The sequence below is a fragment of the Corvus hawaiiensis genome, chromosome 15, assembly GCF_020740725.1.
Source record: "Corvus hawaiiensis isolate bCorHaw1 chromosome 15, bCorHaw1.pri.cur, whole genome shotgun sequence".
Taxonomy (NCBI): domain Eukaryota; kingdom Metazoa; phylum Chordata; class Aves; order Passeriformes; family Corvidae; genus Corvus; species Corvus hawaiiensis.
Genome location: NC_063227.1, coordinates 5,962,501 through 5,980,921, shown reverse-complemented (window position 1 = coordinate 5,980,921; position 18,421 = coordinate 5,962,501). Strand labels below are relative to the sequence as shown.

General features: G+C 43.4%; 1 protein-coding gene across 2 annotated transcripts in view; it reads left to right on the top strand.

Moving 5' to 3' along the window:
• The window catches only part of GRIA1 (glutamate ionotropic receptor AMPA type subunit 1), a 120,003-nt gene that overhangs the window by 85,073 nt on the left and 16,509 nt on the right, over nucleotides 1-18,421 (top strand). For both annotated transcript variants that reach the window (XM_048319656.1, XM_048319654.1), the window contains exons 12-13: nucleotides 15,155-15,353; nucleotides 15,846-16,093. In XM_048319656.1, coding sequence (XP_048175613.1) covers nucleotides 15,155-15,353; nucleotides 15,846-16,093 — 447 coding nt within the window. The remainder of the gene's footprint in view (nucleotides 1-15,154; nucleotides 15,354-15,845; nucleotides 16,094-18,421) is intronic.

The following is an 18,421-nucleotide window of genomic DNA, read 5'->3' as shown; positions in this document are numbered from 1 at the left end:
TACCCATCTTAGGGGTGAAGACAGTAGGCAGAGGTTGATTTCCAGCCTGCTGTGGTGTCATCAGAGCTCAGGGGATGAGAAGGAGGCACAGCTCTATCAACAAGTGGACGTAACTCCATGCAGCTCAGCACAGCTCCCCTGGGATGGCAGGGAAGACTGGGCACCAGCTTGTTAGCTATCAGATGCCAATTTATCCAAATGTTAATGAGCTTGTGATAGCAGGGAAATAACAGCCTGCAGGGCACTTTGATAGTGACGGCCTTTATGAATATGTTTTATTATCTGATCATTGGTTATTTGGAGGCCAGGCAGAGAATTCAGAAAGCCTTCCCAGCAGAGGGAATTTCAACTTTATTGCAGTCTTGTAACCAGCCCTGTGCGTTAGGATCAGGTTATTGTGATTTTATTCTCATTGTTGTTCTTATCATCTTTATTGTTATTTAGGAAAGAGAATGTCTTCCTTTGGGGTCATTTCAATAGGTGGCTTCTGATCCAAGGACGAGCATGGTGAGGTGAAAAGATGAGGCTTTGAATAACAGCAAATTTGGTAACATCTTTAATGAAAAGTGTCAGGGAAAGATCAGTGGGTTTGATTCAGCTAACAAGATTTGCTCTAGCTAAATAACATGCTTTGAATCACCATTTCAAAGTGTTGTTTTATTTTGCTTTGGAATGGGAAATGAGAATGATTCTGTCATTGTTATTTTAATGTCGTTGATTTAATCATCCTGATAATGAAAATTACAATTTCATTTAAACCAATATTTTCCCATGGAACACAAGAGCAGTTTCTGACTGCTACAGCTATTGGCAAGATGATAAAAATTTAAAAATTAAATACGGGAATTATTACAACTCTCAGTACTCTGAGTACAGCTCCTTGATACGGTTGTAAGGGGAGAAGGACATTTCTGTGCAGGAAGCAGAAGAGTGAGAATTTCTGTAGGATGTTGTTGTGCAGAAGGGCTCTGAGTGCGCTCTGTATTTCACATGTATTTTTCACATGAACCCAGTGCAGGATTTCTGTGGCACATCATTTAGAAATGAACACTTGGTAGAATGACACTGTGGGCAGGTGGGGATATCTGCTCTATTCTAATATATTTCCTATGTAGTTGCTTCTAAACTTATCACTACTATCTCTCAGCATCTCCCCAGTAATGCATTAGCCATCATAAATAGCTTCTGTTATACATCTGTTCCCTCATTCTCTCCCCAGCAGAAAGGAGCAAGTGCAGGGGTGTATTTTGTTTTTGTAGAGGTTTTGGGTTGTTTATTCCAGGTTTTTTTTTGAAAGAAGCAGGGGAAATTTGTCTGGAGGTTTGTTTTTTTTCCAGAGTGTGCTTGTTTTAAGTGCATATGCCACTGTGTATTTATCATTACAAAAAGAGTAAGATCAAAACCGCAGACACATCACTCAGCACAGTGGGTGGTGGGGTTTGCAGCAGTAACTTGCTCTTGTAAATGTGCATTCCTCAGTCTCAGACCAGTCCCCAGGGAACTTCAATCCCCCAAAGAGAAAAAAATTTGCTTTTGAAGGAAAGTGTTGTCCTTTTTAAGGACACTCTTGCTAGGCAGGGCTTTAAACAGGCTTTTAAGTACACTGGGGACAACCTACCAAGGACTTTAAAGACACACTGTGAATTTGGTGACCTGTGGATGGCCAGGAGAGAGCAGAGCTGTGGGTTACCTGCTCATAGCCTCTTTGGAGGTGGTCAACTGGTGTCCTTGAATCTCTGAAGCCTTCATGTCTAGGTGTTGACAGGGTGAATGTGACAAAGGGCAGGCAGTAGCCAGTCTTGGAGAATCCCAGCTGGAGCTGGTGCCAGTCTGTGTTGTGCCTTTGGATGCTGGAGCATGAGCTGGAATCCATCCCTCCGAATCCATAAAGGGAATGACTCGATGGTGGATGCATGGCTTCCGCCCAAGGAGGCTGTGAGCTCTCGGACATTTCCCACCTGAGTGTGTGGTCCACCTTCTGCACCATCACTGACCAGTGGCCCCACTGGGTGTGGAACAGTCCCTACCACATGGACTCATTTTTCCTGGCTGAGGTGAGATAGCCCCTATTGTTGCCTTTAAAGCTTTCAAAACACGGGCTGAAACACAGTAGGGTTGGGGAGAAACAACAGCTCGGAGCTGTGCACAATTCCATAGTGACAAGCAGGAATTAGTGAAGTCTGAAACGGGCTATAAACCATTAGACTTTGCAAAGTGCCACCTTAGCTTCAGAAAACGGTCATGAAATTGCAAAAGCACTCATTAAATGTGAAATACAGACCCAGAAAGGAGCTTCTCAGAGCAGGCATCAGAGGTAATAAATAACTCACAGCCAATAGCAAGAGCCTGCAGAAAGAGAAATGTGAAGTAAATATGACTCACACTGTACCATTTTCAGAACTGTAATTTGATAAATTGTCTTCAGAGCTTGAAATAACTGCAGTGTGTAGCAGCTGTGGAGAGTAGGACCTTGCTAAAGTCCAGCATGTTGCTGCCATTCCTCGCTTAGGATGGATTCAAGGCCTTTGAGAAGGAGACTGTGGGGATGTTTGGGCTTCCCAACCTCCTCTGCAGCAAAACAAGGCATGAGAATTTTTCATCTTCTCCATCATTTTCTGCAAAATAAATAATTTGACTGTTGTGAAAAGGATGGAAAAACAGGGAGCAAAATAGCATCTCTTGTCAGCTTCCTATCTTGATCTTCTATTTTTTGTTATCATAAAATCTGTTGCTTCATAAGATTTGAGCCCAAAAGAGACTTCTTATATATTGGAAACTATTAAATTTAATCGTGTTACTCTTCCTGTGACTCAGAAAATTTATGTTTGACTAAAATGAAACACATTTGGTTAAAACAGATCTTCCAGAAAGGCATTTATTCTCCATTTGAAGATATCATGAGATAGAATAGACAGTTACTCTCAGCTGAGTTGATTATAGGAATCTTGTCCCATCTCAAGTTCAGCAGGTGGATAAATATCACACAATATCCCCTAGTGAATGCAGACATCCTTTGTGCCCTGACAGAGGAAAATTAAAGATCTCCAAAAATTAGCCCAGCTTCCTGGGACCTCTCTTTATCGTTGAAACAAAAAATATACATATTTTGAATTCAAACCAAAATATACTGTGAGTAGAAGGGAAATGCCTACTCATATCCTGACACATTAGGGTATCTTGTCACAATACCTGGACAACACAGCTTGAAATCACTCATAATAATCTGTCTGATTGAGAACAGAGCTGGAGATGTCGTGGTCAGCCTATGCTGGGAGTGAAATGGTGGATGAAGCTTTCATCCCATCTGTGTCTGAGAGAGAGCCAGGCTTGACAGGGGATGCTTTGGGAGCATCAGCAGGGCTGCACGAGCAGGGAGAGACTCTGTGCTCCTCTGTGCAAGGCACCACCAGGGACCATTGCTGGGAAATGGTCGGGTCACACCAGTGTGCCCTAAAGACTGTGGGGTTTAATGTGTGCAAGGAGATGTGGCACAAGGTACAATCCCCCCTCCAGCTGGCTTGGGACAAAGAGTTAACAGGGTCTTCACTTGCCTGCAGAGTCCAGACCCAGAGGCTTTGCAGGGTGCAGTGGATTGTGCCAAGCAGTGACCCCCGGCTGGGAGGGCTGGGTGTGCTGAGCAGGGAGGTTTGCTGGCAGAGATGATGAATGGCTGCACTCCCAGGCAGGAAGGAGAGAGATAGATGCTGGCTGCTCTCCAGTCAATAGATACAATCTATTATTTATAGGCATCTTGTGGACGTTGTTATTTGTTTTTTGTGACATGGAAACAGCGCTCTGGCTGATCTATACAGTGTGCTCATGTTCACTGCGCTCCTCGGGCTCTCTGCCACACTCCATCAGAGTGGTTTGTCTGGGGAAGAGCAAACAAGGTATTTATTATGTACCTGTAATTAATGCTGAGCATTTTCCTCTGCTGTTTTCCTGTTTATTTACATTTCCCTTTAGCCCAATTGGAAGAAGTCACAGGAGACTTCAGATTTTGAAAGACAGCAGCACTTTTAAATTTTGTCAAGATCTTCCCAGTACTGAAAGGTTTTATCCAGTTTTGAGGCAAAATCTAAATCAGAAATTGATTAGACCAAAAAAAAAAAAAAGTTGCAGGGTTTTTGAGGGGGTTTTTTTGGTGAGAGGTTTGATTTGGACTTTTTCAAGGAAATTATTTCTGTTCCATCCTTTGTAAACTTACATTTGCAGGGTACTTACTTATTTTGCTAAAAATTTAGAATTAGAGAAATTAGAACCAGCTGCATTTAGCAATCAAAAGGAATTTAATTCCTTCCTGAAAAGAAGGCTGAGCAGGGGTATTTATCTGATGACTCTTCTTGATTTCAGTAAGCGTCTTCTCTGACTCTCCAAGCATCTGCCTTCGAAATGGCCTCAAATTGCACCAGGGGAGGTTTAGATTAGAGTTTAGGAAAAATTTCTTCACTGGAATGGTGGTCAGGCATTGGAACAGGCTGCCCAGGGAAGTGGTGGAATTGCCACCCCTGGAAGCGTTCAAAATGTGTGTGGATGTGGCACTTGGGGACACGGTTTAATGGTGAACTGTAATGGCAGTGCTGTGGTCATGGCTGGACTCGATGATCTCGGAGGGCTTTTCCAACCTTGATGGTTCTGTGGGGACAAAGCTCAGGTTCATTTATTGGTGGTGGTTTGCTTGAACCAGGACTTTCCTTGAGCATAAAACTAAGAAAATCAGGACTTCAGCTTCTGGAAAAGTCTCCTTTCCTTATAAAAGTGTATCAAATGATGTTGCAATTATCTCTAGCTGGCAGAGTTAATTATGTCCAGGGAGAGCAAATTCAGGTCACAGGGTAACAGCAGCACTTGCAAATCACCAGGAACTGATGACCACACTTATTTCTAAAATGCACTTAACCAGGGAAAGTGACTCACCAGAGGAACAGCTTGACAAACTGCACAATATCCAACTAAACAGTCCCCTTTGGAGTCTGCGCACTTCCATGGCAACCAGAGTGTGGCAGCCAGGGGAAAATGGAAATTCTTTTAAAATAGTCATCCTTGCTATCCCTTTTTTTTCATTTGGGAAAATACTGAAGGATACAGAGGACTCAGAAGGAGGCAATAACCAGCCAAAAGAGCATTGTTGGAAGACGCAATTTCTTCTGTAAAGCAAAAATTAATCTCTTGAATTTGCACGTTCCTCCACCTGAAAATGTCTAAATGCTGCAGAGATAATGAATGCTTCTCCCACTGACCTGTAAGCTACTTCCTCAGGGTGCTTTCCCTGTCAGGCACTGTCACTTTCCCACAGCTCTGACTTTGGGCCTTCAGCACTGAGGTTGCTGGAGTACAGCAAGAAATTTGCTGAAACTCTCCCCATTGAGTGACAGATTCACTAATCGTTCCACCAGCTGTGTTTAAAATAAGTCATCAAACACTTCATCTAAAAGCAGATATATTAGCCTAAAAATACTTCTGCAATTTCTTTCTTCAGGACTAAATAAATGTTTGCCATGTTTCTCGCTGAAAACAAAGTTGAAAATAGCAGGGGGGAAAGTGCATTACCCTTTTTTTTTTTTTTTTTTTTTTTTTTTAATCTTGGGAAGTTTTATTAGGGCATCTGAAAGAGGGTAGATTTGGAATAGGTATTAGGAAGAAATTCCTCCCTGTGAGGGTGGTGAGGCCCTGACACAGGTTGCTCAGAGAAGATGTGGCTGCCCCATCCCTGGAAAAGTTCAGTCAGGTTGGACAGGGCTTGGAGCAACCTGTGAGAGGTGTCCCTGCCCATGACACGGGGTTGGAATGAAATGAACTTTAAGATCCCTTTCAACCCACACCATTCTGTGATCCCTGACATGGAACTGGCATGTGCTGCTTGGGTTTCTAATGGTGGACACTGGCTCAGGATTGTGAGGAGCACTAAGATTTACAGGGCTGCCTCCTGACACTTACAACCTTCTCCCTGAGTGTAGCAGGAGACTCTCTGAGCCTCCAGGGACCCCCTATTATGCTATACTTGGACTTGCTGATTTTCAGTCAGTAAGAGAAGCTGTAAAAGAAGTAAAAGAAGACTTTCTTTCATTTCCTTTCCTCTCGATAACAAGTTATTCCTGAGCAGTCAGCTCAGCTGGGGTCTGCAGTCAGGACTGTGCGTGGTTGTGTCTCTCTAATAGTTAGGTCGACTGCCAAGTGTTTTTGTCAAAGAATAAGGGTTGTGAGGAGCTGAACGACCTCCATCTCCCTCAGGTGGTGTCCTCTGCAAGGCTGCCTGTCACACACTGCTTTAATGTTGGCACTCCAAAAAAATACTGTAGCTAAGATGGGAAGCCCTGAGCATGTTTTCACAGGGAAGCCCTGCTTAAATAACTCTTCCATACGATGTACATTACTTTTATCAGCACTGAGATATCATGTGCACACTCACTGGAAACACAGTCGAACGAGCTTTGAACTCCTCTGTTGAAATTGCTCTGGCTCACAACACAAAAAGCATCCACAGCTGCTCTTTGCTGATTTTATCCCCACAGCTGGCCTTCCACTGGGAGGCTCAGAGTTCTGCCTTTATTCCAATGGAATTTGGCGTTTATTGGACCTATTCTGCTTTTGTCTCAGATTTTATCCCTACTACTTGTCCTTATAACTGCGGAAGCACCTTATTTCTTTTCATTAAAAGTTCAGGAATTCATTCGTACACCGAATGTGTGTGTGCAATGTAATGTGCAATGTACAATGATGTGCACTGTAACACCCCAAGATGGTGAGCAGGTGAAAACAGATTTGTTCAAACAGGACAGAGGTACCATGTTATCCATTGTGAAAGGCTTGAGGAAGCCGAGTAAGTGGGAAAAGCAGAATGTGGGTCATGCTAAGAAATCGGGACAAAATCCTTGTGTGCTTGGGTGGGGTCTGGAGCTGGAGACAGCAGAGCATGGTGTCACCTCTGAAGTCCTCCAGGCTGTCTTGGTCTTCCTTCTGTTTTCACGGGGATCAAAGGAGCAGCTGGAGAGCAGCTGATTCATATGCTCAGATGGCAGAAAAGGGCACACGGCTCGTGCACGCAGCCCTTTCCTTAAACAGCAGCAGCAGCACACTTGATGGAATTCAATCTATTTAATAAAATCACGCAGTAATTCTGATTAGTGCCTACCCAGAAGAGTTGCTGCTTACCCTCAGATCCAAAGGCTAAGCAGCAATAATCCAATCATGGTAATCATAACTTACTACTTTGATCTTCAGATAAAAGAGTCTATAGAAGTGCAAAAGTGTTACATCACCGTTATTTGGACAACTTCAAAGCATGTTATATACACTAATGAATTCTCCCAACACACTCTGATGAGGAGTAATAGAAGGCGAGTGTGTAATCAGAGGAGTAGAAAGGAAGGAGATGAGTCCTCATATGGTGAAAGGGAAAAGCAATAAAATAAGTACTTGTACCCTGTATATAGGTGGGAGACGTGATGAAGAGTCCACAAGGGTCCAGCTGCAGGAGTCAAGTGCAAAGGATGCTCTCCCACAGGAGGAATTTTCTCATCTGTCTCATTTCTTGAAGCTTGCAATAAGAAGCAAAATCTGAGGCTGCAGAGAGGGAAACAGAAGGAGGAGGCAGCTTTTCATCTCAACAGTGCTTCTGAAGCCTTAACAAAAAATTCTAAAAATCACCAAATGGATCTTAGCAGGTGAAATAGGGGCAGCAGAAACACTGAACATGTCTTCCCTTCACAGTTTGGGAGTTTTAATGTTAAAAGATGGGCACACCTGCGCACATAAAGCTCTTCTAAAAACACTGTCTGGGGGGGAGCAGATTCATTCCTCACCACTTCTACAAGAGATATAGTATGTCCCTGTACAAAAAAGAAAGGCTCAAAAGTGAAACTAGAGAAAATCCCACTTGTACACTCTTGGTGAGGAATCACATTTTAAATTAGAGATGAGAGAGAAAATAAAGGGAATATTTGGAAATATTGCTCAGAGATAATATCTTCCAGTACAGAAAATACTCTCCCTTCCAGAGCAAAGCCTTTCTCTCATCGGATTGGGAAATCTGACAAAAGACAGGAAAAAAAAAAAAATCAAAATGAACCAAGGCAAGACACCCTGGAAGAAGTCTGAAGTAGGTTATTGTAGCATTATTGCCCAGAAGTCTCAGAAACAGAGCTCTCATGTGAGCAAATGTAGATGGCTAAAGAGGATCTTGAAAAAAATGAAGAACTGATGGCATATAATCCAAAACATATTAAATCTTTTGGGGGAAAAAAGCTTTTTCATCAAGTAGACTTTGAAGAAGAGACTGTGGGAGAGCATATGGAACACGGCAACTCAGTAAAGGACATTGGCACAATAAGCTGTTGTTCAAAAAGATGGATGAGTGCTGTTAGATTTGGAGCCACCTGAGGTTGAGGAAGTTCCTGAATAATGAATCTCCTGGGGCTCTCCAGCAACTACTTCTGACAAAATTTTATGCTTGTCACCTTGTGAGTTTTTCTCAGCAAAGTGAACAAATGTCATCAGAGTGAGAAAAATACATGAAGAGCCTTTTTTACAGTGAAATTTTTGCACAAAGGCATGACAAGAGTTGGGGTTTTATTCCTGGTAGCATCAGCTGGCAAAATAGCAGAAGAGGGATGACTTTGCCTTTCCCTGGAGCTGCCAAGCAGCCCAAATTGACCACGTGTTTCTCAGCAAACCACTGTCTAAACATTCATCCCTTAAACCACCCTGTCTGCAGTGGGGAGAGGCGCACTGCGCCTGTACTTCAGAGGATGACGGTGCCTGTCTTCAGATCTACCTCTCTGCCTTTCAACTACACTCTTATTTTTTCTTAGTGTTCCACATCATCCCTCTATCCTAGCCCTGCATTTGTACTGTTTTTAGCAGCCCTCTGGAAGAGTTGAGTGTGTTATCCTGCATTTTTAGGATTAAACATCTCATTTCAGCAGCCAGGGATGCTGTGCAGGGATGGCAAGTCCCTCGAGTGAAGGACTTACCTCAGTCCTGCAGTTCTGCCCTGTTGGAGAGTTTTCATGGGACCTGCTGAAGTTGAAGCGGGCTTGCTGCCCTTGTCAATCCAGGTTTGCTTGGCATCTAGTGCTTCCAACACCCCACTAGCTGAGCAGGTGAGTTGTGTCTGTTGAGTATCCACAGGCGTTGTTTTGGATCAGTTGAGGACACACAAGGGCACAACCTGCAAAGTACTGTTGAGTGCACACATCACCCCTGCAGGGCTGGGCCCATTCGATGCTGCCTCTGCCTGTTGGGATTGAGTGTCTCAGGAAGGGGAATTGGGCAAAGCAGCAGCTCAGAGGTAAATTCCACCTAGTGGCCAGCGCTTCAGGCCACCCACCTAGGACAGGTTCATAAATGTGATTCATCCTCTTCCACAGCTGGGAACTAAATTAGAGAGATGAAGTAAGCTGTCCAGGATCCCATAAAGTAGCAGGGCTTCACAGGGAACAGAAAAGCCCAGTCCTCTGATTAGGCTTAGGCACCTCTTGCCTGTCAAAATGCTAAGTGAATGTCTTGAAAACAGCACGAAGCTGCTCCATGCAGTCATGCTTATACTTAGCACTGCAGTAATCCAAGGCCCAATGACTGGAGAACCACAAGTGGCATGATGCATTTCTGACTAAGCAGGAGAACTCACTTTAGAATGAGGTTTTGCCCATTAAAGGGAAATTGAAGGGGGAAAAAAGTGCCAACATATTCTGCAAAAGAAGAGATGAAACAGTAGGAGAGGGAGCATACACTGCTGTCCAAAGCCATTAGTTTAGGCAGAAAGAAACAGTAAATAAACCATGATTTATAATTAACGCCTCACAGATATACATCCCCCTGTTGAATCTGGGAGATTCTGTGTATTTGTAGAGATTACATTCAGTTGATGCAATATTTACACAGTGAGCATCCACAAGGCCCCTTCTTACAGGGACTTCTGCTGGGATTCCATAATCCATACTGCCTCCTTCCAGCATGTTGGCTTTGGGGGTCAGATGAACTGGCAGGATTTGCCTAAGATCACAAGAGCAGATCTCCAGCCCATATACAAAAGTTAAGAAGCCCTAATTTATTTGTTTATTTATTTATTTATTTATTTTAAACAATAATTAGAGAAAGAAAAGCAGGACAGGGCCAGCATGGGACTCCCAGCACCTGTGTACCCTCAGCTTCCTTACCCTGTCTCCCTGGTTAATGTTACCCACAGGGAGCCAAAATATGCAGCTCTTAGCACTGTAGAAAAGTTGTGAGAGAGGAAGAAGGAATTTGTACCTCTGGGAGAGGTAAACGAGAATATCAGTGGAAAACATTCTTACTTCTGTATTTGTAAGGGTTTTCCTGACCCTGCATGTTAAAACCCAGCATTGCAGTCATGACTCCAGACTCTTGTACCAGGAGCTGGGATTCAGTAATAAGTAAAAGCAAACTAATATGGCAAGAAAATTAGTAATGCAGCATGTACAGAGAAACTTGCATTATAATCCCTTGAATTTTGTGGCAAACAGTTGTTAGCTCATTCAAAACTCTCCATGGCACAGCAGAGAGTAAGAGGATAAGAGCTCTGAGGTCTGCACTTGATGGATGCACCCAGAGCTGATCCCAGCTCTACAACCCCACACTGAGTTTCCTCCTTTGCCTTTTGAGAAAATCTGGGGTTTGTGTCAGAGATGGAGGGAAAGTGGTGAGACCAATCACGCCAGATGGTCTGTGACACAGAGGAAAAGCAAAGCTCTTTACATTGACAGAGTTTGATGTTGAAAATTTGCTTAAAATAAGAGCAAAAGTGGTGCAAAATGCATGCAATTAATCCACTCTTGAGTCAGATTTCAGCTAGAACCATGGAATCATCAAGATCAGTACCAAATTCACAGAGTAGTGTTGGAGATCAGAGGCTCTGTGTAGGTAGGAGACCAAAAGTGGGTTTGACCCACAATCAGTAGCACAGGCACAGAAGAGCTTTTCTTTCAACAGTTTTGCATAAATTCATTCAGTGACAAATATGTCAGTTGAGTAAGTGAGCCTTTATTAGACTTGAATTTAACAGCAAATCTGGGAAATCCTCCCAAAGCAACTATGGCTTCAGAATCCCAGATTTGCTCTTCTAATTAAAACACTGTCAGTTTAGGTGTAATTCTCCGTAAGGAATGGATTTGAAGAGGGGGAAGGGAGAAGTGGGAGAGAACTGAGAGGGTGCTTGAACAGTTTTCCAATGAGGTTTACTCTGTATACTTTCTGATGATCTTGTTAATATGGTTTTGCAAAAATGTATTGTTCTTTTCTAATAGATGGCAAAGCAGAGGCAAACTCCTGCCAGCTTTTCCTACCTTCCATGAGGGATAAAATCGAAGGGAAAATTGTTTGATCAAGGATTGCATTTTGTTTTAAGAAATGAGATTATAGCTGCATGATTTTCTATTTCTGTATGAATCCATCAATGCTAAGGCTAAAACATTAAAATTAATCTCTTCATGAGAACAAAGGGAACTTACAATTCCCTTCTGTTTTCTGCTAGCAAAATGCAGTTGCTTTTACAAGGAAAGTAAGAAAATAAAGTAAGTAAGAAAAGCAAATGTAAGTAAGAAAATCAAAATTATTACTTTCAGCTTGGTCATCTGCAGTATTTTTATTAGGGCCATTTAAAATAGCACATTTCAGAATTATCTTTTAAATTATGCATGCAGTAGGTAAGAATTTAATGTATTATAAAAGCTGAAAGAAAATTATTTGTAATGAGAAAGCAGAAACAAAATTGTTTACCATGTTAAAAATTATACCATTTAGCCTTTCAGAAATTAAACTATAAGTAATAGCAAAAGGCAAAGCTTGGGTAGACCCAAAACAATCATTTTCAGAGTGCTACTTTTAGAGGACACTTGCAACCGTTATCTTTGCATTCCAAATGAGAATATTAAGGTTTTATTTACAATTTCAGAGTTTTCCACGGTCCTGAAATCTTGGTTCCCAGCCAGCTCTAATTTTAAGTAGATTGTGCACTGTGGGTAATGAGGTTAGAGTATTTACTACTTATTCCTGCAAGGGTAATGATGGAAAGGAGCATCCTGTTCTTGCCAGTTCTGTGAGGGATAGGCAGGATCCCAAGCCAGGGAGAAAAGTGGGGATATGTGTGATATTTTACACAGCACAGGCAGGGATAGAAGAAGAAACCAAGTTATCTTAATTTAGACTATGTAGGAAAGAAGAGTCTAGGTGCAGAAGAAATAACACAGGTTGAAAAATGTACAGTCTGGTCTATTCAGATATTTTACCCCTTTTTACACCCCAGAATTAGCCATTCATTAAAGCCTCTTATGCTGTTACCCTTGCTTATTTCAGCCCAATTTTTTTAGACCCTGCTATTTGCAAGGATTACTGTAATAATGAACATTAATTAATCCAGAGGTCAAATAGATCCAAATATCTGAACCTTAGCACATCTTTAAAGTCCTAACCAGGGTGCTCCATCTCCCCTTAGCTCTGCAGAGTTACTGACTCATTTCCACTCAGCAGGGAGCTGATTCCTTCATGTTATGCTTGAACAGGTACAGGGACACAACCTCATGCAAGAGGATTTAAACCCCATAGCGCCCATCAGTGAAGAGAAAAGAACTTGAGACAGGGCTCAAGCTGCAGAACATTTCTGTTAGTCAGGTGCAAGGTCATTTTTTGTTACCTAGCTCCAGAGTGAGACTTTCAAAACCTCATAGTGACTTCAAAGCATGGGATATATCTACTCCTCTGTGGCTGTGTTTACTGGAGCATAAACATAATTCTAAGTCTCAGTGGGTTTTGACCAGGCTTTTAGCTCCCTAGTCTTGAAGTCACTTCCAGAAATCAGACATTATCTCCTAAATTACAAAGGCACTTTGCAAATGTGTCCCGTGATGGAGGCACTGTGGTTCTTCTGCTGGGTCTACAGAAGCAGCAGAACAAGGTGCTGACAGGTATTGCCTTTCCAAGCACTTGCCATGGTCAGCAGTAACAGGCATTGGCTTGGAGTCTAAACAGACAAGAGAAATCCACCTTGTTCTGTTCAGTGTTCACTGCTCCTGAGCCGTGGGGGTGTCACAGGGGATCACATCTGCTTGTGTGATGTTTATCATGACTATCATTACATTCTTTATTGAATTCCTCTGTCCTTCCAGAGCCTCCATCACCGGCCAGCTCTCCCTTGTGCTAAATGTTGCACAGCCATGGAGCAAAAGGGCCGTGTCCTGTAGATCCCATGTGCTGAGTGTTTTCTCTGCTGTGCATTTCAGCAGTTTTGGTTCACAGCTTCCAGCTCCAAGTCAATCCAGCAATGAGGGAAAACATTGCCCACTAGCAGTGTCTGCAACAAAACATCACACACACGAGGCCCCAGCCATGCTGGCAGTCCTAGCAAGCTGCTGACCTCCTCTCCTTTCCTCCACAGTCTGTGAGAGTGAGCACATCCCTCCTTGTGCAATGAGGAGGAATGACCAGCACCAGCAGCAGAGACAGCCCAGATGGGGCTGGTCTATGATGGACACATGAATCCTGTCTGCATCCTTCTATCTCCCAGGGGAAAGAAACAGCCCCTTCTCCCTCTTCCCCCAGCCCTCCCTGTTACCATCCAGGCTCAACACCCCAAAATTACTTTTCCATGCTGTCAGTGCCAGGTGTGAAGCTGGGAAGCATAAGCCATCTGCAGCTGACAGCAGGCAGCCCCCTGGGATTAGCTGGTGGTGAATACCACCAGGATGTCGAGGGTCTGGAGGCAGGAATCCGCCTGACTGTAGCTGAAGCGATTGAAATGAGTCGCAGAAATATCCCAGCTTCATCAGGAAGGAAGGGCTGTATAATTTGCAGCTGGAGATGAATGTGATTATTTGCCATGCAAATGGATTTTGCCAGCTCAAAGTGGCCTTCATCAGCAGAGATTGTTGTATTTGACATTATCTGGTTACTTTTGTTTAATGCCTCTGTGCCTTTTCTGAGCGCTTCCTTCCCTGAGCACACATCATCCAGACTAATTTTCTTCCCCTTCCTCATCAATCTGAAGATGTGTGAGTTGAATCTATAGCTGCCTCCCTCCCCAGTCCCTCTCCAAATATGAAACAAATGGTAAAGCTGTGTGTGCTGACAGTCCTGCAGGCTGAGTGTTCTCTGCAGATGGGAAGCAAGATGGTCGCATTTATCTCACCTAACTTTTAGCCCCCAGCTGGAGTGGGATGTCTCTGTTACCATCCCATAAACCATATTTCTGCAGAGTGACTCAGATCAGCAGAAAGACAATGTGAAACATGGTCCCCCATGGAGAAATAAATGATGTTTCTCACAGGCAGGTCCCCCTTAGTCAGGCTGTCTGGTTTTATCAAACAGAATTGTGTGTTCCCTTCTGTCTGGGACAGTGCTCTGCATCTAGAGAAGGATCATATAAATAATTTAGACAGAATGCCTGAATACTGACATCATTCTAAAATCATCTTCCACTCTTAAAAATTATTTGAAAATATTTTAATATTAATTAATGCCTGCTTGACTTATCTGCCTCTATAGCTATCGAATGGTTACAGTTAATTGGCTATTTGATTGCAGACAGTACAAAACACCTAGATTTTAAAGCATTATTATGAACATCTTGTCTAACCATCTGCTGAATACAAAAGAGAGAATGTCAGTAGGCAAATTATTCATTAAGACCATAACTCCTCTCTGAGCTTCAATATGTCTTGCAGAAAAACACAGGGGTTGTTTTTTAAACTTCAGATGATTGGTGCAGCTCACCAAAAGATCACAGCTGGGCTGTGTGTCTGGTCTGGTTCCATGCTGGTGCTCCTTCCTGCCAGGGGTACATGGTACAACAGAGACCTTGACAGAGATATTGGTGGTGGGCATTGTCCCCTGCCCAGCTCAACTCTCTCATAACTATCTCCATGTCTTATTATTAATATTGTGCTCTGAAAGAAGTTGAAAATCAAAGAAAATTCTCTCTGTTTATTGCTAATATTTTTTCACTGTGAATTTTTTATTTCCACTCTAATTACATCAACACCTTTAAAAGTAAATTAAGAACTGAGACAGACTTCTGGCTTCCTTGGAAGTGGCTGGAGAGTGACTTTGAGTAAATGGTCACATAAATGATGGGCCTGAAAGAGCAAGCTGCACCTTTTAGACCTTCACCCTCCTCCTGTCTGACTCTCCTCTCTGTGCCCAGGTCTCTCTCTGGCCGCATAGTCGGTGGCGTCTGGTGGTTCTTCACCTTGATCATCATATCCTCCTACACAGCTAACCTGGCTGCCTTCCTCACCGTGGAGAGGATGGTGTCTCCCATCGAGAGCGCAGAGGACTTGGCCAAGCAGACTGAAATCGCTTATGGGACCCTGGAAGCTGGCTCCACTAAAGAATTTTTTAGGGTAAAAAGGAAACTTTAATGCAAACATTTTTCTTAGCTTCTTGTTTGACCCGTCCTCCAGGTCTGTCCTCTCCCGTTCTCAGCTCAGGTCTGGTTTTTTCACTTGCTTCCCCTCACCATGTTACGGCCTGCCAGAAGATTGGCAGTGACTCCAGTGCAGGTGATATTCTGTAGTTGTGAACACAAATATGGAATATCCATGTGCTTCCCCACATTACTGAGGAGCTTCTCTGAGCAACTCCAAATGAAACCGTCTCCAGATTTCCAGCTTGGTTTGCCCTTGGTTTGATCTGCAAAATCACTCCGTACATAAATATGGGCCAGAAAATGAGGGATTGGTCTGGGCCCTGGTGCAGAAGTGGTAATCCTGTTACCCCTTTTGGCTTCCTTGGCCCGTTTGATGTGTGGGTGTGTGTTCAGTCCAAGCTGGAAATCCCAGGGGACGCCCAAACGTCTGTTAACGCTTCTGTTGGGTTTCTGCTGTCCTACGCAGCGATCCAAAATAGCAGTGTTTGAGAAGATGTGGACATACATGAAGTCAGCCGAGCCCTCCGTTTTTGTGAGGACGACGGAAGAGGGGATGATCCGGGTGAGGAAGTCAAAAGGGAAGTATGCATACCTCTTGGAGTCCACAATGAACGAGTACATCGAGCAGCGCAAGCCCTGCGACACCATGAAGGTGGGAGGTAACTTGGACTCCAAAGGCTATGGTATTGCAACGCCAAAGGGGTCTGCGCTGAGGTAAGTAGCTTGGATTTGCTTCCTTTTGCCAAACCACCCAGCAAATCAATGTATGCACACAGTTCAATCTCCATTGCCATGTTAATCACGAAAGCTTGGGGCAAGGAGGTGGGGGAGGTGGAGGAAAAGGGGTGTGACCACTCAGTGTGATGTGCAGGGAAGTAAAATGCCCGGCTCCCACTGAGCAGCAATGGGAGTGACTAATTCTTCAAGCCCTGCATTTGGAAACTGGATCCTGGCTGATCCATTTGCTATGAATGTGTCTGCTGTATGAGGTGATGGCAGGGGGCTGCTGTGGTGTAACCATTGGTTTCACAGAGCTTTATTCCGGAAGGGACGCTCATCCTGTGCCATGTGAACTGCACAGCTTTGCAAGAGTATGGGATTACCCTGGCTTGGATCCATGCTTGCAGAGGGAGTTCTCATGGGGAAAGCATTTTGGTGTTTCCTAAAATGAAATGCTGGTTGGAAGAGGTGGGAAGCCCATTTTGAAAAGCCCTGCAAAGGGTGGGCATTTTCATTGCCTGAGTCAATTCAGATCCCAGCAAGCACCAAATTTATAGAAAGTCCAAAGGGGTGCAAACTCTGCATTTCTGAGTCCAGACCTGCAGCTGCCACATGTCTTTGCCTAGTGGCCTGTGAAATATCTTCAGAGACCTTCTTTTAAAAAGAAGAACTCTTTAAGAGCGCAAACCCAGGCCTGAGTTTGTAGCAGAGCTTGGGCACTGCATACAGCCACACTCTTGGACATGAGCATCCATCATGAAAACTGACCTGCTCAGAACAGCATTACCACCATGCACAGACTGGTATTGTGATCTTGGACACATCAGAAGTGTGGTTCCTTTTGGCAGCAGTCATGCCAATTCCTCACATTACAATCATGAGGAACATGAGTTGCAATGGTTTAGTAAATTCTTGGGAGCTGTAGCTTTGAGTAATCAGCATGATGCTCCAATGTATTTAATTAATTCCTGAGTTTTTTATTCATGAAAACATGTTGACCAGAAGTGTATGTGTGGCCTTACATTTGTTTGCTAACATAACCCCATGCAGAGACATTTAATCCATGATCTCTGGATTTCTGGAAACCAGAAAATTACTAGATGACCATTTGCAGAAGGATCTGTCTGGTCACACAGTGTCCAAGCCAAAGCCAGCCCAAAGAATCAAAGGTGTATCAGCTGGTAGTGGGTGAGACCCAAGGATTTTGATTACTACAGTTCTTAGGTCAGCTCACATTCGATTCAGCACTTCCCATATCACCATTATCTTTAGAGAAACGAATGTGACCTGCTGCAGGTGACAACCTGAAGCACCAGAGCACATGGTCCAGAAGGTAATTCTTGCATCCAGTGCAGTTCAGACTCTGAAATGACTCAGGCTCCTCCAGCTGAAGGTGGACATATTCTCACAGCTTTGAGATGCTTTCTGTTGCACACTTTCCAGTGTTTGTTTTTACTCTTGCAAATATGGAAATTAGGATACAGGGCTGATTCTATTTAATTAATAATTTATTTAACATCAATCTTGAATCCTAATTTCAATATTATAAAAATGAACAAACAATGACATCCTACCTGTCTTGTAATTTTTGGCATGTGAAGGAGCCATTTTTCATACTTCTAAGAAAAATAAACCACAAGAAAGAAAATCGCATCAATCATTTTACCTTTGCAACTCCAAACATCCCTCTGCTAGGCATGACTCCAAAAATTCCTAACATTTCTTTCTGTTTCCTCTTTCTCATCCTGGCTGCATGTAGAACAAATTTCTTATGGGCCTAATGGCAAAGGAGGAATGCTTGATTTTCCATCCGATGGTGTTTCTTTGGAACAGTTCCTGTCTGGTTTTTGTCCCATTGTGTCCATTTTGTTCCTGTTGTTTTAATTGTTTTAATCTCAGTAGTTCCCTACAGTCCTCATGTAGTGTCTGTTTTCCCCCTGGGGTCCTGCACGTGAGAGGTTGCCCTGAGCAAGGTGACAATCATGAGGCGTCTGTCCAGCATGGTCAGCCTGTCTCTCTCTCAGTCTCCATCTTCACTCACTTCCATCCACAGAGTAAAAGCTCTGAGCCAGGATTGCAGGAGGTTTGTGACCCAGGCCTATCTTCTATCAGGTGTGTTTTAGAAGCTGGGCATTGTAGCTAAACTAGTTTTCCTGCCTTTAGGATGGCTAGTTAGGAAAGAATCCTAGAGAGATACTATGTGAGCGTTCACCATATATTTTTCTTGCTTCTACATGGGCAAACAATGCCAAGATGTTGCCACAGATGAATGAAAACAAGGTTGAAAATCCAGAAATAATTCCACATATGGCAATAGGTGCA